This window comes from Spermophilus citellus, assembly GCF_964194105.1.
Source record: "Spermophilus citellus genome assembly, chromosome: 4".
NCBI classification, from domain to species: domain Eukaryota; kingdom Metazoa; phylum Chordata; class Mammalia; order Rodentia; family Sciuridae; genus Spermophilus; species Spermophilus citellus.
The window spans coordinates 166,949,375-166,977,106 of record NC_138185.1 but is presented as its reverse complement, the minus strand read 5'-3'; the positions used below and the strand labels follow the sequence as shown (position 1 = coordinate 166,977,106).

The 27,732-nt window shown below is 35.4% G+C and overlaps 1 protein-coding gene across 2 annotated transcripts; it reads right to left on the bottom strand.

The window, feature by feature from the left end:
• Positions 1-731: 731 nt before the first annotated feature.
• Positions 732-26,874, bottom strand: SAV1 (salvador family WW domain containing protein 1; the record flags this gene model as incomplete). 2 transcript variants are annotated; one of them, XM_081289984.1, is made up of 5 exons in its annotated part: positions 26,418-26,870; positions 23,729-24,172; positions 6,871-7,141; positions 4,433-4,576; positions 732-2,046 (listed from the first exon to the last, which is right to left on the bottom strand). In XM_081289984.1, the coding sequence occupies exons 1-5, from the start codon at positions 26,509-26,511 to the stop codon at positions 1,845-1,847; spliced, it is 1,155 nt and encodes a 384-aa protein (XP_081146110.1). In that variant the 5' UTR covers positions 26,512-26,870. The 2 variants fall into 2 exon arrangements, with proteins under 2 accessions (XP_081146110.1, XP_081146111.1); XM_081289985.1 differs by lacking the exons at positions 732-2,046; positions 6,871-7,141 and having other exon boundaries at positions 4,434-4,576; positions 26,418-26,874.
• Between the last annotated feature and the right edge of the window lie 858 nt (positions 26,875-27,732).

The window sequence follows — 27,732 nt, the reverse complement described above, 5'->3', positions numbered from 1 at the left end:
GAGGAGGAAGTTGTGGTAACTATAGGTACCTTGATTTTGCTTCTAATCCCCTGCCGGTGTCCCAAGCTGGGAGTTGCCCCAATTAAAGATGTTGACAAAGGTGTCCCAAGATGAAAGCAGCTGCTTTCAATGATAAGGTGTTGGGTTGGGTGGGGCCTGGCAGTGGTGTTAGGCTGCATGTTCAGAGATGCAGCTTTGTGGCGTTCAGTGTTGGCGGCTGTCTCCAGACCCTGTTGTTCCCAGGTACAGGCTATCGCATGTAGGGGACTATGGAAGTGGTTACAGTGTCCCAAGACAGAGGCGATGGGGGAGCCCCATGTTGGCAGATGGGGGTCCACACGAGAGTCGCAGCTGGAGGTTCTGTGCGTGGGCAGTGGCTGGGTGTCCTGTGTGGGAGCAGCAGCTAGGATTCCTACAAGGTTGGGCAGCCAGGAATCCTGCATGGCTCTTATCTACAAAGTCCAAAACAGACTTTGTCTTATAAGTGGCTAAGTGACAAGAAATAATTAAGATAGGAGGTTGCATAAGTTCATAAGATATATCAGCTTACATATCGGAAAAATTTGATAACAGCTCAGTAAATTATCTTTTCTTATTAATAAAATTCCACTTGCCATACTTTTTAAATTTTTCAACACACCTTTCATTATATTGCTTCTTTGAAGTATGGATCTTCTGATTGGAAAAACCAATCATATTTATGTCTAAAATATGGATTCAAACACCACACATTTAGTTTCCACAAAAATATATTTAATAAGCTTGTTATATAAAATCAAACACTTAACATTTTATCAATAACTCAAACTGATATCTAACTAGGAGTGCTTGTGTTTTGGAAGACTATCTAAACTAAAAATATATTTACATATTTACAATACAGGTATCTAAAGAGCTATGAAATTCACAGAATTCTAGAGATTTACAGGCTAGAAGTATCATAAATTCGTCTATAATCAAATTACTGTGCTAATTATGAACAATGTCTTAACTATTAAACCAGGAGGAAAATGGGAGGGAAATATATAAAGTTTTGTAACAAACACTTAGAAGATAAAAAAGGTAATATAAAATTGGTTTAATGACTAAGATTTCTTATTGAATCCCTGATTGTCATTTTTGGCAGCTTAACCCAGTCTGTCAGAAGGCAGTGCACTATGCTATCTGGAACCCTGCACTGTCTCATCAGAGCCATGCTAAATCCAATTAAGAGCTCTGGCTGAAACCAAGTAGCAACTTTTGAGGGATGCACATACCTTCCCCACATAGGCTAAGGCTTCTTGCTTAAATTTATTCCTGAAAAGATTTTTGTCAACATGCTTCAAAAGGGTTCCTTACATTTAGCTATGTGTGTGTGGGGGGGTGCCATATACAGAATTTATCACAATAAAGATTCCAAATCTTATTTTATATTTTGAACTATACCATGGTAAAATTTAAATCATCCAACTCGGACAACATTCCACACTAAAGCAATAAACATCTTTTTAAAATACTGCATAGTTTCTTAAAGAAAGATACTGCTGCTATAAGGAGTTACCAAGTGATCATTTCCTTTTAAATATCCGATGGTAACAACATTTTTTTCTGCATATTTCTCCATCAAGATTATTCAAAGCAATTTCCTAATATGCAATATTTGAAAGCATATCATGTTGACTCTTAAAATAATAAATTCATTTCTTTTGTTCAATAAAAGAAAATTTCTAATAACAAAATATATGTAAAATTAGAACTTCCCAAAAGCTGCCTTTATTAACCAAAGTACTTGTTTGCAGTTTTTTCAACTGTGAAAATATTTTAAAGCCCTTATAAAAATAAAATTTTATTCTTAAAAGGTTAACTTAAAAATTCTTGCCATGTTGCTGGGCATACCACTGCTGTCTCTGCTTGCGGTTTTCAAGCTCAGTGAGAAGAGCCTGTCTATAAGCTTCATACATTTTAACAATCTGTTCCAGTTCTTTCATGAAGAGCAACTTTAGCATTCCCTGGTATGTATCCAGGTCAGCCAGCTGGAAGAGTTCCCATTTCAGAATGTGGTCATATCTGTTTTAAAACATAATATTCACAACACGTGCATAAACATGTATTTATTGCAATAAACTAGTCTTTTATAAACATTAACTACATTATAACTAAACAAACAATAAACTTTATAAGATAAATGAGTTATCAACTTCCTATTTAAAAACAATATTTTTTTTCCTTTCTTTTTGAGTCAGGTTTCCAACAAGTTGCCCAGGTTGGTCTTGAACTCTTGAGCTCTAGCAATCCTCTTGCTTCAGTATCTAGAGTAGCTGGGACTACAGGTGCATGCACCACACCCAGCTCTAAATAAACTATTTTTTAGGAAAGGGAGAAAACTAGATATTTCACTTCAACTTAAAAGAATGCTCATTTAAGTATCCATTATTCTAATACTAATATTAAACCATGAACATCAATTTCAAAGAGATAGCTATGTAATTTTTCTCTGAAAAATGCATTCTGTGGTATTTGTAAGTTTATTCAGAGTTAACTGTCAGCAACTTAAGGATATTTCAGACCACACTGTGCTTGCAAATGATAATGCACAAAAAGGGGCAAAGTCATGTTTGTTACTAAAGTTAATAGATCTAGTAGAGGAATTATGTTCACAACAGCATACAAGGAACAAACACAGGAGGAATGAAGAGAAACCATCATTAGCTAAGAATTCCTGAGGAATTCAATGCAAAACCTACTATTGAAAAACTCAAGAAAGAATAAACAGTTTTCAAAAATGAGAAAACAAGTAGAAGGTAGAAGACTCCACAATATGGTAAAGAACTCTTGAAAAATTTATTTACATGTATCTTTAGGTCTTTTTCAATATAGGTGAATCATATGCTGAGATTGAACTATGCAACCAATTACTATACTTTGAGATCCAGAGACAACACTCTAATTAAATGTTCTCATTTTAAAGATGAAAAAACAAACAAACCTAAAAAGGCTTTTTATCTTTTGCAAAAGTATTTAATGTCCAAAAAAGTTGAGAAAAGCAGACAACTACGAACCAAAAAGCTTTAGAGTAGTAGTTTTAAATGTTAATATCCTTTAAGACTAGACAAAGAACATAAACTAAAGCAAGTCACATAATATCATATTGGTATATGATATTAAAGTTATTTTTCTCAAACTATTGTAGCATAGACATAACAGGAAGCTCTGACTGCAATTTCTAGCAAATTTATTTTTAGTAACTTTTTTTTGGGGGGGGGCGGGTACTAAGGATTGGACCTAGAAGTACTCTGCCACTGAGCCATGCTCCTAGTCCTTTTTATTTAAGACAGGGACTCACCAAGTTGCTTAAGGCCTCACTTAGTTGCTGAGGCTGGCCTTGAACTTGTAATGTTCCTGCCTCAGCTTCCAGAGTTGCTGGGATTACAAGCATGCAACACCAAGCCCAGCTTTTAGTAACCATTTATAATATGTCCTATCCAATGGTTCTTTGATAACTGATTTACCATTTTAATCCAAAAGAATTGTCTATCTAATTAAAAAAAATAATAAGGCTTTTTAAAAAGTGAAAAGAAGCATATACTGAATAGTATGAGCCACATCCTATGCTTGACACTTTGGAATACATTTCTGTCCAATTCAGGTATGTGTATCAGGAACAACAAGAACACAATATGCAAAACCACAAGGTAAATATATTTTCTTGGCCTCCCAATTTTATTCAATTACTTGAGATACGCAAATTTACTAGTAGATAATGTTATCTTTATAGAAAACTTTATGTTCTCTTTAATCAGAAACTCCTGTGGACATAAATTGGAGAGATACTACAAGAAATATTCAATTAGCCTACATGAAGACACTTGCATATAAGTTGTCTCCTATAACTTTTGTTATTCATGTAGTTTAAGATTTTATTTATTTATTTGAAATAAATTAATAATTCCTAACAAAAAATCCTAACCTCCCAGAATATCCTACTTTGTTTCAACCATATACTTACCAATTACCTGGGTCCTTACTTTTATCACAAGTACTGCATCACTTTACAAATTAATCTCCTATGAGAACATAAGCTTCTTATTGTATCCCTAATAGAAGTCTTCACACAAAGAACTGAAGATTCAATAAATGTCTGAAGAACTAGTATTTCTAATCAATGATTTTCAAGTTTTGTAAGCTCTTGCTATCCTTTCTTCAAATAAAATGATGTTTATAGACCCAATATTATTAAGAGAAAATATGGCACTCCTTGTGTTAAAGAGCTCAGAGACCCCTAAAAAAAAAAATCTCTGCTGGGGGCTGGGGCTCAGTGGTAAAGTGCTTATGTGAGGCACTGTGTTCAAGCATCAGCACCACATAAAAAACACATTAATAAAATAAACAAAGATATTGTGTGTCCTTCTATAAAATAATGTTTTAAAAAAATCTGTGCTATATATTCACTTACTTCACAGGGGCTCGTGCATAAACCTGAAGCCAGTCAGGAATTTCTGCAGTATGATAAGGATTTGCAGGTACCAGAAGAGACTGATTTCTTTCAGTTGGCTGTGGCTGGTAAGTGACAGGAGGGGGTTGATCATACCGAGGTACACTAAGAAAACAGAATTAACATTCATCAAGATACAAATCCTAAAACTAAGCAAGAAATTATAAAGAACAAAGAATAATTTTGCATATTTCAGTGTGCTTCTTGCCCAAACTGACTACTTTCAAAGAATGGCTTTCTTTACCATACTAACTTTTCTTTACCATGAGGAAGAAAAATCCATCTTCCTTTGAAAATTGGGAGTGTTGCTAGTTTTAGGGTATGTCTTCTGGCTGATATTTAATCTTTTCAAGGACAGTGTCAAAGGAGGTTACAAAAAAATTGGATAAACTATAGCCTTTACATAAAGGTTTAAAACTAGAATCATACATTTCTCTAATAACTTGTAATTAGTTGTAAATTTATATTGGAACAGTTGATAGCTTCTCTACAAATAAAAAATGATTTACTTCCTCCAGTTGATTGAAAAGAGGGAAGGGGAAGCAATGGGAAATGTAGTATAGCAGGGGCAGATACAATATCAATTTAAGAGAAGGAATAGGAGTTTAAATTGACTAGAACATATTTTAAATCATGGACTTAAAAAGTCTTCCTCCAAACATAAAAATTTATGTGTATATCAGAAAGGGTCATAGCTTCTAAACCAGGATTAAAATAAGACACCACACTGTGGTTAACAATTTAAAGACAATGTGCAAAATGGCACTGAAATTTACAACTTTTCTTCCATGAGTAGGTTCAAAGGGAAACATTCACTGACACTGCAAGTTGGCAGTAGGGAAAAATTGAGGCTCTGAAGTCAAATATACTTGTTTTTAAAACTTCAGCTTGACCACTATGAGTCATTAATGTGGGCAAAACTGCTTCACTTCTCTAAGCTCCAGCTTACTATATTTGTAAAAGTGAAATAATAAATTCATACCACACATGATTATTCTCAGATTAAATGAGCTAATGTCAACCAAGAGCTCTACTGAGGATTCAGAAGAAATCAAATTGCTATAACTACTTATTATGTAATCTGAAAGAAGTGTTTATTTCCTCCTGTTTTCTTCAGAGATTCTGGAAGAAGCAAATTAATTAATTGTGAAAATGCTTTGACAACCATAAAAATTTTATAATATTGTAAGGATAATGCCGATGAAGAGAAAAGTAGACTCTCAAATGTGGTTATTTGGGCCACAAATATCTCAGCCACCTAGTGATAGCAAAGGGTAATGACAGGTTTGGTTCTTTTTTCCTTTCTTTTTTAAATATATTTTTTCAGTTGTAGATGGACATAACTTTTTTATTTATTTTTATGTGGTGCTGAGTAGGCAAGCGCTCTACTACTGAGCCACAACTCCAGCCCAGGTTTGGTTCTTTTGAAGGGAGAACAACCTGTCATTCAAAAAACCGACCAAATGCCACTAAAGAGAATCACAGGAAAAAAAGATTTTCAAAGCCGAATCAATGATAAACTTTAGCCTTCTCTGTGATACCACTAAAATATATTTTCATAATGATTTTAAGGATTCTTAAAAAAAATCACAAATGTAGTACTATAACCAAAAACCTGTATTATCCAAGATGATACTAGGTAACATTTATCAACATGCTGGTGACATTTTACCCATTTTTAATCTTATGACTCAGCTCTTGAAGTTCTATAAATATAGTTAAGGAGAAATACTTGCCACTTCATTACTAAACTACTACTAGCTTTATATGTACTTTGAAACCAGTGTGTATTTTACACTTACAGCACATCTCAATTGGGATTAATCACATTTCAAGTGCTCATGTGATAACTGGCTGCAGTATTAGCACAAGGCTAAAACGGTGGCAACAAATCAATTGACTGGTAATCCCAGTATCAGACAAAATAGAATAATTAGCTATATTGATTAAATAGATCTGAGACATTTAGTCCAGTCTCAATTTTCACTTTCTTAATTGGGAACAGTAAGCAACACTACATAAAATCATGTCTGAAATTGAATAAAATTCAAAAATATTTTGATTAAGGAGGTAGAGGTAGGTATGAATTATTTACAGGAATTTATAAAGATGTTTTACTTATTTATGTCAACTTCTGACTATCTAAAAAAAACATCCTGGCATATTAAAACAATCTGATTACAAGAACACTGAGCATCTTTTTGAGTACAAAAAGTACTTTTTAAATTATAAAAGTCATTCATCACTAAAATAAGTTCACAGAAAATTATCACAAATTTTGAGAAATAAGGACTTAAATCTCAAGTTTCAGGATACCTACCTCTGATGAAACTGTAAGTCCAAAAACTAACACAAGACAATCTGAAAACAAAAAGTTGAAAATAAAATTGATACTCTACCTAGGAGCACAAGGATGTCTGTACTGAGCCTTTTTATTTGTGTGATCTACATAATAAGTTCCAAATTCTGATGACTCAACTCGTTCCCATCCAGGAGGAAGTCCTTCTCGTTCAAGAGGATGGCTCCAATGAGTTGTGTTTGTATTATGATCGATATAATATTTTCTCCCTCTCATTGTCCAGTCCACAGACCAGCCAGGAGGAAGGGGTAAATCTTCAGACCCATGGTTAGTTAAATTTCCTAAAGATGTAGCAGCAACTCTCCCAATACCTGATGGGAAAAAGGAAAAGAACAGTTATTAAATTATCTCTTCAGTTAAAATTTATGATTATGACATTATAAAGTTTTTCATAAAACTAGCCAATATCATTATTTAATTACAAAATGAGGGAGGAACTAGACTTTGACGTTAGTGTGGTTTTTCAGTTTGAGGCTTCCATTATCAGGCCTTATGAAAATTTAACTAGTAGTGAAGAAGCTACTAAGTACACAGACTGCAAAAGCAAAAGCAAAGAAAGGAAAATCTTTTCTCATTTAATATTTGACATTCCAGCAAAAAAAAAAAAAAACTTATAAAGTCATTCCCAGTTTATAATTTCTTAAATAATCAGGCTGTGCCCTAGAATTATTAAGGAAGCTTATCAAAGTAACAAGTGGCTCCAAAAATGGACTAAATGTCTCACATCTATTGTGGCTGGCGAGCATTTTCACTTAATATGGTATCCTTGGATACAATCTATTTTCTTGCAAATTGACAGGATTATATTTTTCTTTATGATTCAATAACACTCCATCAGGTATATATACCATATTTTCTTTATCAATCATGGTACCAAAATCAAATATTTACAAAAAAATTAACAAAACATGCAGGATGTGCTGAAAACTATAAAAGCATTGACAAAAGAAATGACAAGAAGACCCATTATGTTAATGGATTGGAAAATTCAAGACAATTAAGATGTCAATTCTCTGGAAATAATCTTTATGTTCAAGATAATTCCAATTAAAATCAAAGGAATTTTTGCACACATAGGTAGACAATAGACAAATGGGCTTTAAAATGTATACCAAAAGATAAAAGAACCAGAATAGTCAAAATAATTGTGTAATATAATTAACATATTAATTATGCAAATTTATGTTTCACTGTGACATTTCCACAAAATACACATATTATGCATTGATGATACCTACCTCTTCTTTCTATCCTTTTCCTGTCCCCCTACTTCCTAGTCAAGTCCTCCAATAGTCCCTCTTCTATTTTCAGATCATCAGTATGTTTTTTTTTTAAAGTTACCACATGAGAGAAAACATAAGACACATGTCCTTCTGTGACTGGCTCATTTCACTTGACATGTTATCCCCCAGTACCATCTATTTTCTTGCAAATGACAGGATTACATTCCTCTTTATGGTTCAGTAATACTCCATTGGATATATACACCATATTTTCTTTATCCATTCATCTGCTGACAAGCACTTCAGCTAATTCCATATTTTGGCTATTGTAAACAGTACTGGAAATAAACAAGGGTGAGCAAATATCTTTTGGTATGCTTTCATTTCCTCCAGATATATACCCAGGAACAGTACAGCTTGATTACATGGTAGGCAACTCTATTTTCAATTTTTTGAGGAACCTCCACACTGTTCTCCTAAGGGCTGTATTAATTTACCTTCCCATCACCAGTTTATAAGGATTCCTTTTCTCCACATTCTCACCAGCATAGAGAGATGCATAGATAGACAGACAGACAGAGAGCCATTCTAGCTGGGGCAAAATGAAAATTCAATGTAGTTTTGATTTGCATTTCACTGATATCTAACAAGTGTTTCTCAGATATTTATGGGCCATTTGTACTTTTCTTGAAAAGGTCTATTCAAGTCATTTGCCCATTTTCTTTATGATTAGATACGTGTTTTCTTAAGATTTTTTTCTTTTAGTTCTTTTATAAATTCTGAATATTAACCCTCTTATCAGATGAAAAGCTGGAAAATATTTTCTCCTACTATAAACTCCTTTGCTCTGTTGTTTCCTTTGCAGTGCAGAAGCTTTTAAATTTGATGTACTCTCATTTGTCAATCCTTGCTTTTGTTCCCTGAGATGCTGGAGTCCTATCCAGGAAAACACTGCCTATGCTACTATCTTGAAGTGTTTCCCCTGTTTTCTTCTAGTAGTTTCAAATTTTCAGGTCTTAGATTAAGGTCTTTGATTCATTTTGAGTTGATTTTTGTAGATAATAGATCGGTCTAGTTTCAATCTTCTACACGTGGATACCTAGCACCATTTGTTGATAAGGCTTCCTCTCCAATGTATGTTTTTGGTACCTCTGTCAAGAATCAGTCGGCTAGACAGACTGCCAGAAGCTGAGAGGAGTGAACATATTTCAATACTCAAGTACCTCTTGAATCGCCTGGTTTCCATTAAGGCAAAATAAGTTCTAATTCTCTGTGAACCTCAAAACAGGCCCTGTGACTGCAGTGAAAAGAATCCCAGGAGAACTCAGGAATAAAAATGGAGAAAGCAGCACTTTAGAATGAAATTTCCAGAAATACCCAGGTACTAAAGGAGGGGTGGGGGGGAACAGGAACCAGGAAAGCTCTCAGGCTAGTTAAAATGTGAAGTGACCAGGAAATCTGGAGTTTCCTGCAGGAGTTGGCATTTTTTTTTTAATTTTATTGATCTTTTTAGATACACATGTAGAGCATATTTTGACATATTTATACAAAAATGGAGCATAATTTATATAAGAATGGGAATTTCCTGAATGTGAAATGTACCTCAGAGTGAGGGATAAAAATCTTGTAGTGTCAAAAGCAACTGCTCAGTTTCTTAATCAGAGCGGTATAAAGAAGAGTTGGAAAAAATATTCCCCTACACTAATAAGTTTGTAGGATCTATCCCAGACTATCCATGAAGCCAACAAGACCAAAGAATGAACCACTGCCTTGTCCTTATGGAGAGGAGCTACACAGGACCTAGGATATAGATAAAAGGACAACAGGGCCTCTCAGGTCCTTTTTGTAAAGATGATGCTGACCTCCCACTTCCTGAGTACCATACACAGGACTGTGACATCCCCATTCCCTTTGAAGAGCTCCTGTGACCTTCATGGAGATCCTCAGGTACCTGGATGGGAGCCCTAGAACATGAACTCTCCAAGGGCAATCCCCATCCTGCTTCTTCCATTTTCACAGGAGCGCCCAATCCAAAACAGCTGTGGTTGACCTTTTCTGACTCTGATCCATATCCTCAATTAAAACAATTAGAATCTGGATCCTAATTCTGTCTGAAAAACAACAGAATAATACAGTTCTGTAACTGATAATTTCTTCCTTTCTCTACCAACAATGAGAATAAAATGTGAAATTAAATGATAAAATCAAGAATTAGTTAGCTGGTTCATTTCTGGGATCTCTATTCTGCACCTGTTATGGTTTGGATTTGGAGTGTTCTCCAAAGGCTCATGTGTTTAAGGTTTGATCCCCAATGCAGCAATGTTAAGAAGTGGGGCCTTTGTCTATGGGAATGTGATTGGTCATGGGTTCTGACCTCATAAGTGGATTAATCCATTGATAGATTCATAATCTGATGGCAATATGAGGAGGTAGTACAAACTGCAGGAGATATCTAACTGGAAGAAGTCCATCACTGGGTGTGTGCCCTGGAAGGTTATTTTTTCCCCTTCTCTCTCTCTCTCCTGTTAGGGTCCATAAAGAAGTCAAGATGGTGCCTGGCACTTTGCCAGAGGGAGTGGTTTGTGAAGTAACGCCAACGAGCCATTAGGATGATGAGGATTCCTTAATGACTGACTGCTGTATCTAATGATGTTAATTAAGTTATCTAATGATGTGTAATTAGTTGGGTATATATACTTCTCTGTCCCGTAATAAAGCGGCTCCCGCTCTATCGACCTTCACAAGTTGCTTGTCAACCCCGCCCCCCCTCCCGTTATTTTGCCCAGCCAGACTGCGTGCGGCACTATCCCTCTCCTTCATGGCTGCCAGCAGGTGGACAGACGTTCTGCATCACCTCAGGCCTAAAGTAATGGAGTGGCTGAACATGGACTGAAATCTATGCAACTGTGAGCCAAAATAAACTGTTCTTCCTCTAAGTTGTTTATGACAGGTATTTTGATCACAAAAATACCTATGTGATCCTTTGAATTTCAGTTGTAGTATCTGTTGCAATGTCTCCCTTTTCACTCTAGTTTCATTTATTTGGGTATTCTTTATCTTTTGATTACCTTAGCTAAAGATTTGTCAGTTTTGACTTTTTCAAATAACCAATTCTTTGTTTCATTGATTCTTTGTATTATTCTTCTGGTCTCTATTTATTTATCACTTCTCTCCTTCTACTCACTTTGGGTTTGGTTTGAAATAATTAAGAATAATGCTGATCCTCTGCACTGCCCAATAAATAAATACAATGCAGTAATCCAGGCAGTGTTCTCCTGACAACAGAACAGACAAATAGATTGATGGAACAAGATGAAAAATCCAGGAACATACCCACATATACAAGGTCAACTGACTTTTTGAAAAGGTAAAAAAGCAACTTCACAGAGGAAGGGCATTTTTTCCCCCCAAAAAAAGATATTGGAACAACAGGACATTCATATGTAAAAGTACTCATCACAATCCATACCTCCCGAATTATACAAAAACTAACTCAAAATGAATCATATATCTAAATGAAAAAACTATTAGAAGATAAACCAAGATTACTCCATATGTATAATATGTCAAAATACACTTTACTGTCATGCATATCTAAAAAGAATGAATTTTAAAAATTAAAAAAAAAATAAGATAAATCTTTCTGACCTTAGGCAATGAATTCTGAACCATGACACTAAAAGCTTAATCCATAAAGGAAAAATACTGACACTCTGGACTTCATCAAAATTAAAAATGCTCAGACATCTGAAAAAGACATTGTTAGGAAAATCAAACTATAAACTGGGAGAAAATACTGCAAATCATACATTACACAAAAGATCTTAGACTACAGAAAGACTCTCAAAATTCAACATGAAGGGCTGGGTGGTAGAGTGTTTTGCATGCACAAGGCCCTGGGTTTGAACTCTAGCATTGAAAGGAGGGGGAAAAACCCTCAACTTGAAAACAACTCAATATTTTAAAAAATGGGCAAAAGATTTTGACAGGCACGTCACCACAGAAGACATATAGATGGTAAATTAGCACAGGAAAAATGCTCAGACACCAGGGAAATGCAAATTAAAACCACAATAAGATGACAGTATACACCTATGAGAATAGCCAAACAAAACTGACAGGTTCTGATGCACTGCTGGTGGGAATGCAAAATGTTACAATCACTCTAGAAAACAGCTTAGTCACTTTTATAAACTTCTTATAAAGTCTGTTATATAATACAGTAATGTCATTACTAAATATTTACTATAGAGAAATGAAAATGCACCTTTATACAAAAACCCACATGTGGATGTTTTCAGTGACTGCTCTTATAATTGCATAAAAGTGGAAACAATTTACATATCCTTCAAAAGAACAGATATAAGGGAGACTCTTATAAAGGCAAGACTATGTACTAGGACAGAAGACTGGCCGCTAGAAGCTAAAGGTGAGGGTAGAAGTGAATTACAAAGAGGCAGCATAAGGAAATTTTTTGGAGTGATGAAAATGTTCATATACTCACTGTGCTGGCATTACATAAATCTATACATGTTAAAATTCAGTATCTTAATCTGTAAGATTAGTGACAGAGGCTGTGCTCAGTAAGTTTTTCCTTGAGTCTGTGTACAAGTTATCTTTACTGTTATCATTTCTTGGTAAAAGTTATTTCTAATGATATCTCATGTCTACTGTTGATCAGATTTCCATTCCTTCTTTGACATAAGCTGCTATTTTTTTTTTAAAGAGAGAGAGAGAAGAGAGACAGAGAGAGAGAGAATTTTAATTTTTTTTTTTTTTTTTTTTTTTTTTAGTTTTCGGCGGACACAACATCTTTGTTTGTATGTGGTGCTGAGGATCGAACCTGGGCCGCACACATGCCAGGCGAGCGCCCTACCGCTTGAGCCACATCTCCAGCCCAACATAAGCTGCTATTTTTTTCCTTTTTTTCTTTTTTTTTTTATTGGTTGTTCACAACATTACAAAGCTCTTGACATATCATATTTCATACATTAGAATCAAGTGGGTTATGAACTCCCATTTTATACCCACCTCCTTGCTCTTCTCAAACATGGTAGATACTGTTCATTCTTCCTAGAACATTTTTCCTTCAGAGAGCTGCTTGGCTCACTCATTCATGCTCTTCAGGTCTTTTCTTAAATGTTTCCATGACCACCAGATGTGGTAGCATTTGCCTGTAACCCAGCAATCTGGGAGGCTAAGGCAGAAGGATTACAGGTTCAAGGCCAACCTGGGCAACTTAGCAAGACCCTGTCTCAAAATAAAAAATATGGGCTGGGGCTACAGCTCAGTAGCACTTTTCTAGCATGTGTGAGGCACTGGGTTTGATCTTTAGCACCATATAAAAATAAATAAAATAAAAGCATTCTATCCAGACACAACTATATAATTTTTTTTTAAAGAATATAAAGGGCTGGGGATATAGGTCAGTGGTAGAGCATCTCTGACTTCAATTCCCAGTACCACCAAAACAAAAAGTCTCAATGAAACTCACTCTTACTACCCTATGGCAATTTATAATTTCCAGATTCTACTTACTGTATTTTACCTTTTAAAAATCACTTTAACCTGTACAATTATTAAATAATTTTGATCTTCTTCCTTATCCTTCAAGAATCCCACAGTGACTATCATTTTTCTGATCTCAAGAAAAAGATCCACAGGATAGGAAGCCTAGTTTTATTCAGAGACACATTCAAGTCCTTAGAACAGTGTTTATGGAATATAGTATACAGTAACTGTTTAAAAAAATAACCTCTAGTAATGAAGACAATGTGGTATTAGGGGAGGTAATATACACAGACCAGTGAATAGAGAGCTTAGAAATAGACCTGCACAAATACGATCACTTGATTTTACACACACACACACACACACACACACACACACACACAAATCTACCCCATCTGCATCTACTAGAGAAGCTGAGACTGGAAGATTTCAAGGTTAAAGCCAGCCTGAGAAACTGAGCAAGACCCAGTCTAAACACAAAATACAAAAAGCTATGAACATAGCTCAGTGATGAAGTACTTACATTAGCATATGTACAAACCCCTGGGTTTAATCAATGGTGGTAGTGGTAAGAGAAGAAGGAGAAGAAGACAGTTTCCAGTTCATTCTACTGTTACTCCTACTTATTTATAATGTTTATAGCCTAGACAGAATTTTAATATAAATTTAGATACTTGTCCTTAAACAATACAAAGATATAGCACTCAAATGAAAATTTAGTGTGTCAACAGAAAATGTCAAAAGCCACACAAGGCTCCAACTGCCAAATTTAGAATACATCTGAAAATTCAAAATAAGAAAAGATTGGGTGGGTTATCATTCAGGTATGAAAGACTATCATTCTAGAACAAAACATCTGTTTGTCCAAAGGTTTCCAGCTAACTTTGAGGAGTTCTTAAAATTATGCTTGGCTAGAAACTAAGGCAAAGGAATAGAAAAAGAAACATTTTTCATATGTTCTGAAATTATACTGGCAATCCTAAATATGTTAACAAGTAAGGATACCTTGCCCAGATTAGAATTGTAGTGTGTCTGTCAACCATATTGCTATGTATATGAAAACACTAATAGCAAAAAATAATTCAGAAAAAAACTTTAAAATTAAGGCGAAAGCTTCAATTCAAATTCTAAGATTCTAAAGGAGGATACCTAAGTTTATTGGCAGGTTATATATAAGGTTATTGGCAGGTGGTTTTAAAAACTGTGTATTCACTTAAATACAAAGCACACAAAAATAGCAAATGCATAAGGCTAGTCATTGGAGCATTATCTATAGTAATGTAAGGCTAAAAATAATCTAAGTCTCAACCATTAGGATACTGGGTGATTGTGATTATATTCAAGGACCAGACAAGAATACTATATTGTGCATTAAAAATGAATGATGATGATTTCTTTTTACTGCCCAAGAGTAATATTCAGGAAATACTATGTGAAAAAAGAATCTGCCTTACATACTAGCTTATACATATGTGGTATGTAGTCCATAGAGTGGCCCTTGGCCCAGGATCCCTGTCCCCCTAATATTCATTCACCCCTTGTTGGTGTGAGCAATAGTTTATGGCAGAAAGGATGGCATGTGACTTATGATATTAGGATATAAAATACCCTGCAGCTTCTGTCCTGGTCAAGATCACTTGCTCTTTGTTCGATTACTCATTCTGGGGGAAGCCAGCTGTCAAGAAAAGCCCATGCACTGAGGAACTGAATGAAGCCTTGAACCAGAGCTGACGCCTCCTGTTAATAGCCTTATATTAATCTTACAGTCCTGGCAAAGACTTCAGACAACTACAGCCCCAGCTGACATCTGAACTGCAACTTCATGAGACCTGAGTCAGAATTACCCAGCTAAGATACTTTTTACATACTGACCCACATAAATTGAAATGATAAATGTTTGTTGTGCCACTGAGATTGGGAATGACATGTTAAACAGCAACAGATAACTAGCAATATATATAAAAGGAGGATGAGTATAAATAAAGACAGATTTGTAATTATTCTCATAAAATGTTACAATGGAAGGATACAACAAAATTAATGAAAATGCTTATTTATGGGGGAGGAAGGGAACAAACAAAGCAGAAGGGGACAGGGACAGAAGTAATTTTCTAAATGAATTTGTTTTATAGCTTTGGTTCTGGAATCTTCTAGATGTCCTATAAACAAAATTAAATCAAAATTTAGAAGCAGCAATCCCTTCAGTAGGAAAATAAAATGAAACAAACTAATCAAAGTGTATGTCAAGTGGCTTAGCCATACTTGACAAAATTATTCAAAGTGAATTTTAAACACAATAATTGTACTTCCTGACTGGGAAATACCTTAAACTAAAAATAATAGAAATAATAATTCTGTTTTATTCAGCAGTCATGATGATAATAATACTATTTTAAAATATTAAAATAGTACTATTAAGATAGTATTAAAAGTAATACTATCTTAATAGTACTATTTTAAAAATGAGTTACGTAATATAAAGCAAATGAATGGTTTTATACTTGTCCAGAGAAACCATGATTTCCAGTATGAAAAAAAGTAAAAAGTATGGTAGCACAATGTGAACATACTTGCTATAGAACTATACATATAAAAATGCTTAAGATGACAAACTTTATTTATGCGTATTTTACGACAATTAAAATGTTTTTTAAGAAAGCAAAAGTAAAAAATTGAAATCTTAAATTTAAATTCCCAACAGTAAAAACTCATGATAAAATTGTTTCCAAAAAACACATTTCCTAGACATGTCCATTAAAAAGGTCTAGAAACAAAAATCCACCCAGTAGTAAAGAGTAAAAGTGTGTGATCCCCATATACTATTTCCCTACTAAAAGGAACCAGTGATCCTTGGATAAGTGATTGGTTCCAGAGCTGACATAGGAAATACATAAAATGAGCCCGAACATAAACTCACATTAGAAAGCAAAGTGCAAACAATGGGAACTAACCCTGAATGGATTCCAGTGGCCAAAGAAGGAACAATTTAAACATCAAAACAATAACCATAGTAATTAATTGAAAAACAAAACTTAAAGTCCAAAGTTCACTTTGGAGAAATGACTGATCCTAGGTTGATCCAAGGTTTTATGGCAGGGAAAATACAACACAACATTAAAAAGTAACATGTAATCAAAAAATAAGGTACTACTTAAAAAAAAAAAAAAAGATGGAGAGCCATACTGAAAGAATTCCTTATGGCCAGAGTTGAAACAATTTGCACAATAAAGCAAATGACTTAATAATAGATTATAAACCAAAGCATAAAAATAATAATACATGGGAGTCTATACGGTAGGAACCATAGAATAAATAAGAGACAAAACTTCTTCACTGAAAAATAAGTAGATATTCATAGAATTCTGCATATTCCCCATTCCAGGAGGTAAAGCTCAACCCACCTACCCCTCTTAAGAGTTATGTAGGTTACTCCTGTCAAAAGAATAGAATATGGAAAGTGGAAAATAGTAACTATACAGTAGAGAAGCCTGATAAACTTTAAGTGATAAAAGTTAACTTACCAGTAATGTCATTAAGGGTATCATGTACCTTCTTGTACAAGATATATGCATGCTTTCCAAAAACTATTAAGTTCAGTCTAATTATGAGAAAAATATCATACAAAATCCAACTCAAGAAACATCCTACAAAACATCTGACATGTACTCTTTTCAAAACTGTCCAGGTCATGAAAAACAAGACTGAGAAATTAGCAGAGAACCCAAGAAGACTAAGGAGGCATCACATTTAAATGAAATGCGGTATTTTGGATTAGACCCTGGAACAGAAAATGGATATTAATGAAAAACTAGTTAAATCCAAAATCCAAATAAAGCTCGGAACTAAAATTAAAAAAATCCATGAGTCCATAATGGCACCGAAAATAAAAACTCATTAATCACCTCTAGAAGTGGCTAGGGTTCCATTTCATTATTCTGAAAATAGTAAATGAATGGAAAGATCTAGTGCTTGTTTCATCTTTCCTAAATGAACAGCAACCAAATAATTGATAAATGGAAGTTCATTATTATATAATTCCATTAATACAGAAGAAATACATGAATTTGAAAATCACAATTTTTAGCTCCTAATGAAATCTGGATCTAGTTAATTATCACTAATGGCAGCCATAGAAAAAAAGACTGATGAAGGTCTGGGGTTGTGGCTCAGTGGTAGAGCGCTTGTCTAGCATGTGTGAGGCCCTGGTTTGATTCTTGGCACCATATATAAATAAAAGTAAAAGGTCCACTGACAGCTAAAAAAAAAAAATACTTGGGGGCTGGGGATGTGGCTCAAGCAGTAGCGCGCTCGCCTGGCATGCGTGCGGCCCGGGTTCGATCCTCAGCACCACATACCAACAAAGATGTTGTGTCCGCCAAGAGCTAAAAATAAATATTAAAAATTCTCTTCTCTCTCTCTCTCTCTCCTCTCTCACTCTCTCTTTTAAAAAAAAAATACTTGGAAAGAAAAAGGCTGATGGAGAACTTCTTGATAGATTGATTAATCCCACTGACATCTGAACCCATGATCAATGTTTTTTGTTTGCTTGTTTATTTGTGTCCATGATCAATCTTAATATCACAAAAAGAGAAATCAGTCATTCTTTGTCTCTGGAACCAATGCAATACAATGTATACATCACCACCTATGAAAGCTCTGTGAGGTGATATTATTACAACCAATTTACAGACAAGGAAACAAAGGTTCAAGTAAATTATTTTACCAAAGATGCCACACAAATAATGTAAGATCAAATGAAAAACTTATTATTAACCATGTAATCTTAGCAACAAAGGTTAAAAAATATTACAGTAATAACAGAAAAAGTGAGCTTCCAAATTTGAACTAAGTCAGCAGAGAAAAATGAGAACTTCTGTTTCTGTGCTACAAGAAAAAAAAAATCAGTGTTTCTACAATTTCAGTTAATCCCAGTAAAGACTAAGGAGCATTTATAAATAATCCTCAAAATAGCTTCCATTTGCAGGAAATAGCTGCACAAACATTTTCCATTAATATAAAGTAAAACACTGCAAGCTAATTACATGATTTTCTAAAGTTGAAGAAAGCACTGTCTTAATTAATCTTTCACTGAAATATACCTTCAAAAAAACTTAACCTCATAGAAGAAGAAAAATACTTATGAGACCTACATTTATAAATAAGTCAAAAAAATTCTAGTTTTATAGTACCTACAGAGAAAAAAAATGGAATCTGGAACTCTAATGAAGTTCCACAAGGTCCACATTAATAACTACTAAACATTATGGCCAGTGTTACAATTAGGATGTTGATAAAAAGACCTCAGTATTGAACCAAACTGTTTTATCTGTTCCTCTGCAAAGTAATTACAGATAAAGTATCTCTAAAGATTGTCAACCTCTCCTCAAAAAATGATTCTGATTAACTACATATTTACATGTTTACTAGAGTAAATATATCCACTATTTTGTAAACCTAATACTTTTTAGTCTGATTTTTAAAATAATACAATTCTGTGATCTTTAAAACTTCAAAAATGGGCTGGGGATGTGGCTCAAGCGGTAGCGCGCTCGCCTGGCATGCATGCGGCCCGGGTTCGATCCTCAGCAACACATACAAACAAAGATGTTGTGTCCACCGAAAACTAAAAAATAAATATTAAAAATTCTCTCTCTCTCTCTCTCTAAAAAAAAAAGAATTATCTGCCCGTATCTAAAATTTAAAAAAAAAAACTTCAAAAAATATTTTTTATTTAAAATTGCATGGAACTAAATTATTTAAGTGCAAAACAAAGAAATTCAATCAGCTTTTAGTATTCCAACTAAAGACTTCCTGTTAATAGCAGCATTCCTTCCTGTGGCACATACTGTAAGTGCCAGATTGGCATGTTGGCCAAGAACATTAAAGGTCAAATATCACAGCTAATTGTTGAATTCCCAAGCCCTCTAAAACTCATTAAGATACTATACAACTTGTTTTTGTGCCCCTGCTAAATACAAGAAAATGTATTTGCGCCTTTGAGAGAAGGCGTTTCCTGCAAGTCTAAGTAAAAACTTATGAGCAGAAATTACTACTATTATTAAGCCATTCAAAACAATTTTTCCATTCTTCTTATGCTTATTACATTAGTAATAATTTTATTGCTTATAAAAACACACTGTCAACAGCTCAGCCCTTCTCTCCCACAAATTTACTTTCTCCTTTCTCTTCAAATTCCTTGAGCCCTAACCAGATTAAATCTTGAAAATATAACTTTAAGATCTTTTCAAGATGAATTTAAAATGTTCTGTTATTGTTTCATAAACAGATTTTTCCCTTCTGGAAAAGACAGATAGTAGGTTTTTCTGTTTGATTAATAATTGTTAATCTTTTCCCATAACTTAAGGAATTCCTTCAAAAAAGTACTATTTTCTTTTAAAAAAAACAGATTAAATCCATACTGCCCTGATATACATTAATGTTATTAAATGAAGTTTCTTAAGCAATGTATGATTGCTATAATAAATGTTTATCTTTAAAAACAATTTTTGGGGGGAGAGGAGGATATTTTATTACAAAAGATTCTTCAAATAGCTGCAACTTTCTGTAATGCAATATGATATTAAAGGGCCTGGAGTATGAGAACATAGAAGCCTACTGTCATTAAAAGCAGATCTGGCTATTCCATGAAATCAGATCTTATTTTTAAAATGACATTCTTTAATTTAACCAGTTAACCTTTACTTTATGTCCAAAATAAAGTTGCTTTAAAATTTGTCTTTAAACCATGTCAGATTGTTCCTATGAGAGGATCCACCAAGATTTAGAATATTTCCTCAATGGCATTTTATAAATCAGAATTTTAAAACAATATTTTAACCTTGTGTTACTAATTCTTCATACTTATATATGAAACGTTCAAGGAGAAAAGTATTATAGGTAGAGTATCCTTATCAAAAATGTTTAGGAAACCAGAAGTGTTTCCAATTTTGAATTTTTGGGGGTGAGGTGGGGATTTTGGAATATTTGCATACACATAATGAGGTATTTCAGGGTGGAATCCAAGCCTAAACACAGAATTCATGTATGTTTCAGACATACGTTATACACACAGCTGGAAGGTAATTTTATACAATATTTTTAATGCACCTGCAGGTCCGATTGCCACCTGTAGAGTGAGATTAAGTGAAGAAGTTTTACACATGTGGCATCATGTCTGTGTTTAAGAAATTTCAGATATCTGAGTATTTCCAATTTTCGTATTATAGTTTGGATATGAAGTATTCCCAAAAGGTCCAGTATTAATGCAGGAATGTTCAAGGTGAATGACTGGATTATGAGAGCCATATCCTAATCACTCCATCCTAGTTTGAATGACTAGGTGGTAACTGTAGGCATGTGAGGTATGACTAGAGGAGGTGGATCACTGGGGTTGTGCCCTGGAAGGGTGTATCTTTTCTGTAGCCTCCTCCCTACTACTGCTCTCTCTGCTTCCTGACCCTGCCAAGAGCAGAACAGCTTTCCTCCACTGGGCCCTTCCCCTATGATGTGTTACCTGGGGCCCAGAGCAATGGAGTTAGTCCTCTACAGATTGAAACCTCTGAAAAGATGAGCTCCAAACAAATCTGTCCTGCTGTAAGTTGTTCTTGTCAGGTATTTTGGTCACAGCAACGTAAAAGGTGACTAAAACAGGGATGTTCAACCTTTGTGAACTATTAGTAATGTTTGCAGTTATAGAAATGGAAAGGTGAGGGCAAAGAGCAACAAATATATTAAGAATAAACACACCTATTATACCTGCTCCTCCTCAGCTAACAAAAACTTATGTTTCCAGGGTTGAAACCTCTGGATTCATACATTCATTCAACCATTTATATTTTTAAGCAACTCTTATGTTGTCAGGTGCTATGCCAATCATATCTGACTCTTCCCTCTCAAACTTCCTCTGCAGCCAAGTCCCAATTTGGCAGTGCCCCACTTTTCCCTTTTCCAAATGTTCAAAGCAAGTCCTCATTAATTTACTCAAAATATTAACCACTGAACATAAACCATAGTGATATATTATTATTTATTATTAAATGCACCCATAAAAAATGTAGAACATTAAGAAATTCAACTTAAGTAAAAACCAAGGACACAAAACAATTCAGAGTATAATCACAACAATCTTTTTTTTTTTTTTAAAGCATTTCTTCTGGAGAAAGATGAAGAAAAGAAAATAACTAAGAATCTCTGGTAAATGAATACTTTACTTTTCTGCATTTTGTAAATTTTCTATAATAAGCAGTTACTACTCTAAAAGAAAATATAAATGAGCTTTATTTCTTAAATTTATTTTAGTTGGATAACAAGTTATTTCTGAGGTTTAGAACTGCATATTACAAATAACTTGTAATTCTTCTATGCTACTATCTTAATCCTTTAACCTAAGTCTTTAAAATCAAAAGACACTCATCCAGGCTCGACAGTACTTCAGCATGCCCAGAAAAACCTTTCAGCTTTCATAAAATAAGCTGCTCTTACCAACTATTTCACCATTCACCAATTTTCAAAACTCTAATGATTTACTTTCTCCCAAACCCATAAGATCATTCTTCTTTCAAAAAGCATCCTAGATCTGCTTTCTCTCCACTGACACTGGTACTTAAATTCTCTTTTCTCTAGGGAGCTACCTTAATTCATGCTAAATATTGTTGCAAAATTAATCTTTTAAACACTGCTTTCATAAAATCATTTGTCTTTTTGAAGAACCAATTAATGGTTTCTGCTTGACTCAAGTCTAAGCAAGCTATGGGACCACAAATCTTCATCTTACATTTTATTTCTTCAAACAAAGTCAAATTACATCAACCCCAACCCCTTTCTTCTGCTCTATTTATCTAAAGTCCAAGCCCAAAGCCCAGTTTAAACTTTACCTCCTCTATGAATCATTCTTCAAAGTACTCCAGCCTACACTGATCTCTCTTCTGACTCTCTATCAGTCAGGACCACAAAATATAACAATAAACATTTCTGTGACTGTTATGTATATACTGATTTTGTTTCCCCAAATAAGGTACTCCAAGATGGTTAAGGAAAATGAGAGACATGTAAGTGAATACAGTTTTTCCTATAATAAAAGTACTCATACTCCAAACTACTAAGTCAGCTTATTTGAAGTTATGTAGGTTAAAAAAATATATCTGTTGCACAAATTATCTTTATCCTGCCAAATTTAAAGACTACAACTTACTAGGTAGGGAAAAAATAATCAGATGAGAAAAGTTTAATTTTGTTTGCATCAGTTTATATTGTGTAATCCAGTACTTTAGGGGTAAAATAGAACTAACATTTCCCCAATATCTTCTGATCCTCGAAGAAGTCAGGAGTTGAGAAAAGTAGCATTTTTCCTTAACTCTATGATTAATATTTTTTGCCCATTACAAAAAGAACAAAAATAGATTTTTGACACATAATTAACCATTTGATAATAAGTATTTCTGATCAACTTGGGAAGTTACTGGGTTATGAAAAATTATGTTCAAAGAAACAGTGCTAGGTCTCATGAAATAATGTAGTTGCCCATGTTATCATCATACTCAATTCTTCCTATCCTCTTTTCCTTTCCCAGGTTTAAGTCCTGCTTGTCTAAAGAACTAACTTTCCTATTCTACCAAACCTAAATCTAAATTTGACCCAACCAGACACATTAAATTTTCCATGTTTTAAGAATATTAATAGTCTGGATGGTCTTGAGATAAGTACCAAGTTAATAAACTTAATATAAGATCAATTAATAAAATAAATGGACACAGGGCTGGGTTGTAGCTCAGGTAAAGCACTTGCCTAGCATGTGTGAGGCCCTGGGTTCAATTCTCAGCACCACATATAAAATAAATAAAAGTCCACCTACAGCTAAAAAAGTATTTAATAAATAAAACAAAATAAATGGATACAATAATTCTGTCATTCAGTATAGCTTGGTAACTACTTGCAAGCAGCAAGAATTAAGACTGACAAAATGGGAAATGGAAAAAACTCCTCTAAGAGTTATTTGTTGGCTTCCCAGGAAAATCCAGAAGAGCATCTTTTATATTGAAATGTCAATTTCAATATAAACTAATATAGGATCTATAACATTAGTTACCTGAAGCATACATAAACTAATATAGTATAAACTAATATAGTATCAGTATAAACTAATATGTATCTATAACATTAAGTTACCTGAAGCATGCCTCCCCTGATTCTGTGGCATTCTTTGGAAGAGATCATGATTGTACTCATAATATCTGTAGTCTTCATGTGCACGATCTCCAAGTGGACGCCTTCTCTGACCATCAAAAAAATTATCGGAGTAATAATATCGGGAACCAGAGTCTCCATTTTCAACAGTAAAATTAACTTCTGTCAAAAATGACTGAGATGAGCCATACTCCCTAGGTACATCTGCTAAACTCCTGGCAAGATAAGAAGGTGCAGATAATCTGTTGCTTTCTCTTCTCATTATTTCATGAGGTGTTCTTTGAATTGGAGTTCTAAGAAAACTCTGGTTTCTTGAAACTACTCCATCTCCAGAAGCTGAAAAAGCATTAGAGCTTGAATCTGGAAGACAGATATCAGTTCGTCTTGGAATTGTTGGACCATGCCGGATGAATGAAGGCATGAGATCTATAATAAAAGAGGAAAATTACAATTTCAATAAACTTTTCTAAAGCTGTTCATTTACATCTACTACTCAAAAATCAAAATACCAATGGACTTAAGGAAACAAAATTTTAATTTTAATTTAAGATAGTACTTGGGTGTTTTAAATTGAGGAAGATTATTATTTTCCTACCCAAGTGAATTTATAATTTGCATGTATATGCTATGTGTTAGCTTGGCCAGAACCAAATGTATTCTGCACACTACCATACATAATATGATGAAATGTCAATAAGCTTATCTATGAACTAAATAATAATGAAATACTCATGAAGTAATGCATAAAGTAGAAAATAATTTAACAAATCAGAATACAGTCAACAGTGTGTGTGACTATACTCTGTTTTGTTTCTAAAACTCCATTTTAGAAACTGCCAAACTTCCTTCTTTTGGCAAACACGATTTCAAAGATAATTTGAATTTCTTTTAAAAGATTTTAAAATTAGGCTGTAATTTCAGTGACTCAGGAGGCTGAGGTAGGATGATTCCAAGTTCAAAGCCAGTCCCATCAACTTAGAGACCCAGTCTCCAAAAAAAAAAAAAAAAAAAAAAAGCTTGGGGCTGTAACTCAGTGGCAAAGAGCCCCTGACTTTAATCCCCAATATTAAAAAAAACAAAACAAGAAAAATATTTTATAGTTAGTAATTGTGTTTCTACTCTTGGAATTAACTAGTACTAGTAAATGAAAACTAGAAAGTCAAAAATTTAGGTATGAAAATTAAAAAGATCTTATTTGAAAGAAGAACATAAACACCAAGCCTCAAATTATAGCTCCTTTAAGAATAAATAATTACAATTCAAAACAGAAGATAATGGCAGAACAATGGCTTTCAGGACAATAGCACTACTGAATACAATGTGAAAATAGCTTAGACATTCTTGGTAAGCAAATACCTTTAAAACATGAAGAAAACTGGATATGGAACCCATTTTATTAGTTTATTAAATAAACAACACATAAGGGCACTATTAATAAGCTTCATAAGTTAACACTGAAACAAATTAAGATTGGAATAAATAAGGCTAACACTTGACAGAAACAAAACACAGTTTCATTATTTGCTTAAATGATGTGACATATGCCATGATTTCAAGTAAAGTTTAATAAACCTTATTTACAGCAAACTATCATTTAAAAACACCTAAAAGCGTAACAGCATGTACAACTTAAAACCAAGGTGTTAAAAACAAGTTTAAAAATCAACTTTCAAGTTATTGATACACCCATCTCATATATTTTGTTGAAAGCACAATTACTACAATAAATCTATAAGGCTAATGATGTGGACATAATGGAAAAGCATGCTTCTCCACCCCTTTCTGTGTGATCTTGGGCAAATACTAGGAACCTTTATGAACAGCTTTCCCAATTACAATATGAGGTAATGCTTAAATCACAAGGTTACTACCAGCTTCCAAGAAGGAAAATTACACAAAGAGCCCAGCACGCAGTATGAGCACCGAAAGATTAACTCCTTACTTCACGAACAGAACGTCCTAAACACTAAGAAACTCAGCCCAAAAATGAGTTAAATATTTAAATTGACAAGAAAAGCAGGTGAGGGGAAAATATGCCCTATTAGAAGTAAGACAAAGAAAAGATCTTGGTAACTTTCCTGATATGAGAGAAATCATTTTTGAGAAGTTTGTCTTTTTGTAATCTCACGAATATGGCCAAAATACAAATTATTTTGGCTCCCCGACTCTGAGATCTAAGAGTGATGAGGCTTTGGGTAGCTCTACAAAGAGCGACGGTCTGCTTTTTACCTTTCTCAGATCCAAGTCCTGCAGCAGGACTGAAATCTGTCCCAAGAGTTTACACTACTTGGGGCACGGGCGAGTGACACCCACAGTGTTTGCAAACAAAGGCACATCTCGACATATTTAGAAGAGGAAAAAATATCCCCGTCTAATCATTTTTATTCCTACGGCATGAGGGAATTAGCAAGTTATTTCCTACAGTCTTTTCAGTATTCCAAAACATCAACACTGTCATGGGAGGCAGGGAAGTTTATTTTTAGGGGGAGTCGAGGGACTGTAGACTCCTCACCGACTTTCAATGAATAAACACCAATTCAACCACAAGAAAAAAACAAACTACTTTCCAGGATCAAAGTGGACGGAGCAGTCCCGCCGGGCGCCCCAGCCCGATCCCCGCTGCCCGTGACCGCCCGGCCAGGTGTGGGCGCGTCCCGCTGCCGACACTCACTCCGCAGCAGAGGCGACGTCTCCTTCTTCACGTACTTCCCCTGCACCTCGGCCGGCTTGGACACTTCGTTTTTGGTTTTCTTTCGGGACAGCATCCTTTTCGAGGAGGCCCGAGGCCGCGCCAAGCAGCCTCCCTAGGGCTCCGCGCCAGGCGCCGGCCGTCTCCGCCGCCACCTCCGCCGGCGCCTCCTTCCCTCCCGAGCCGCCGCCGCCGCCGCCGCCTCTCCGCAGCCCGGGGTCGCCCGCAGGGACTGCCGCATGTTCGCGGCGCTAAGCGCGCCGACCGCCGCTCAGTCGCATGTCAGTTCCTTCCCGGAAGTCTCCCCTCGCTGCGACGCTGCCCGGGGACGCCGTGAGAAGAGGCCAAGGACGCTGGGCCAGGGCCATGGTCCGCCGGGGGCAGCCTAGTAACCGCTACTACTGCTGCTGCCGCGGCCGTCGCCGCCGCCTGCGTCCCGTAAACTTTCCCCGCGGCCGCTGGGAATTCTGGGAAACTCGACGCTGCGCCAGCCACCGCCCCTCCCCCCACCCGGCTCGGGGCGCGGCGCGGCTCTACGACTTGCGGGCGGCGATCGCAGCTAACGGGCCAGGCCCACCGCCTACCGCCAGGAGCGGTGGCTGTGCGCGCTCCCCAGCGCAAGAAGGTCCCGCCAAGCGGGAGGACGAGGGTCGAAGCCTTTCGGACCGAGCGCGGAGGGCGTCGCGCCCTCAAACCGTGGAGCTCCCCGCAACAGAGTTTTCTCTTGGGACTTTAACCCAAGCGGCGACGCCCGCAGAAGTCTTCCCATTGTCTTCTTCCTTGAGTGAGGACGTCCCTCCCGGAGTTTCCCGGCCAACACTCTCAGGTCCACAGAAACGCAGGATTGCGTGGATTTGCTCCACCAAATAATCTAGACGCCTTTTTTGGGGAAAACAATCCAATCAATATTAATTAAGCCGACATAAATCGAACCTCTTCCGTGTGCCCCCGAGGGCAACTTTCTGATAAAGGAAAAAAGCGGCGGGGGGGGGGGGGGAATGAAGTTCCTACTACCTCTTATTCAAGATAGTTTCAGCATATTATTTTTTTTCATTATCACAAATAATTGTCGCATTTTTCCTCTTGATGTTATATATTATAACCTTAGAATTTTGAGTACTTTGAGCACCAACGGCTAGGACTTGGAATTTTCTATCTAAAATAATAGACCCTACCTCTTTTGTTCTCTATAACTTAGTATAAGTGCACAAGATAACATTTGGAAAATAAGATGGAATTCATTCCCTAATGACCAAATTAAGGCTTTACTAATGAAGAATTTTTTTTTTTTAACATT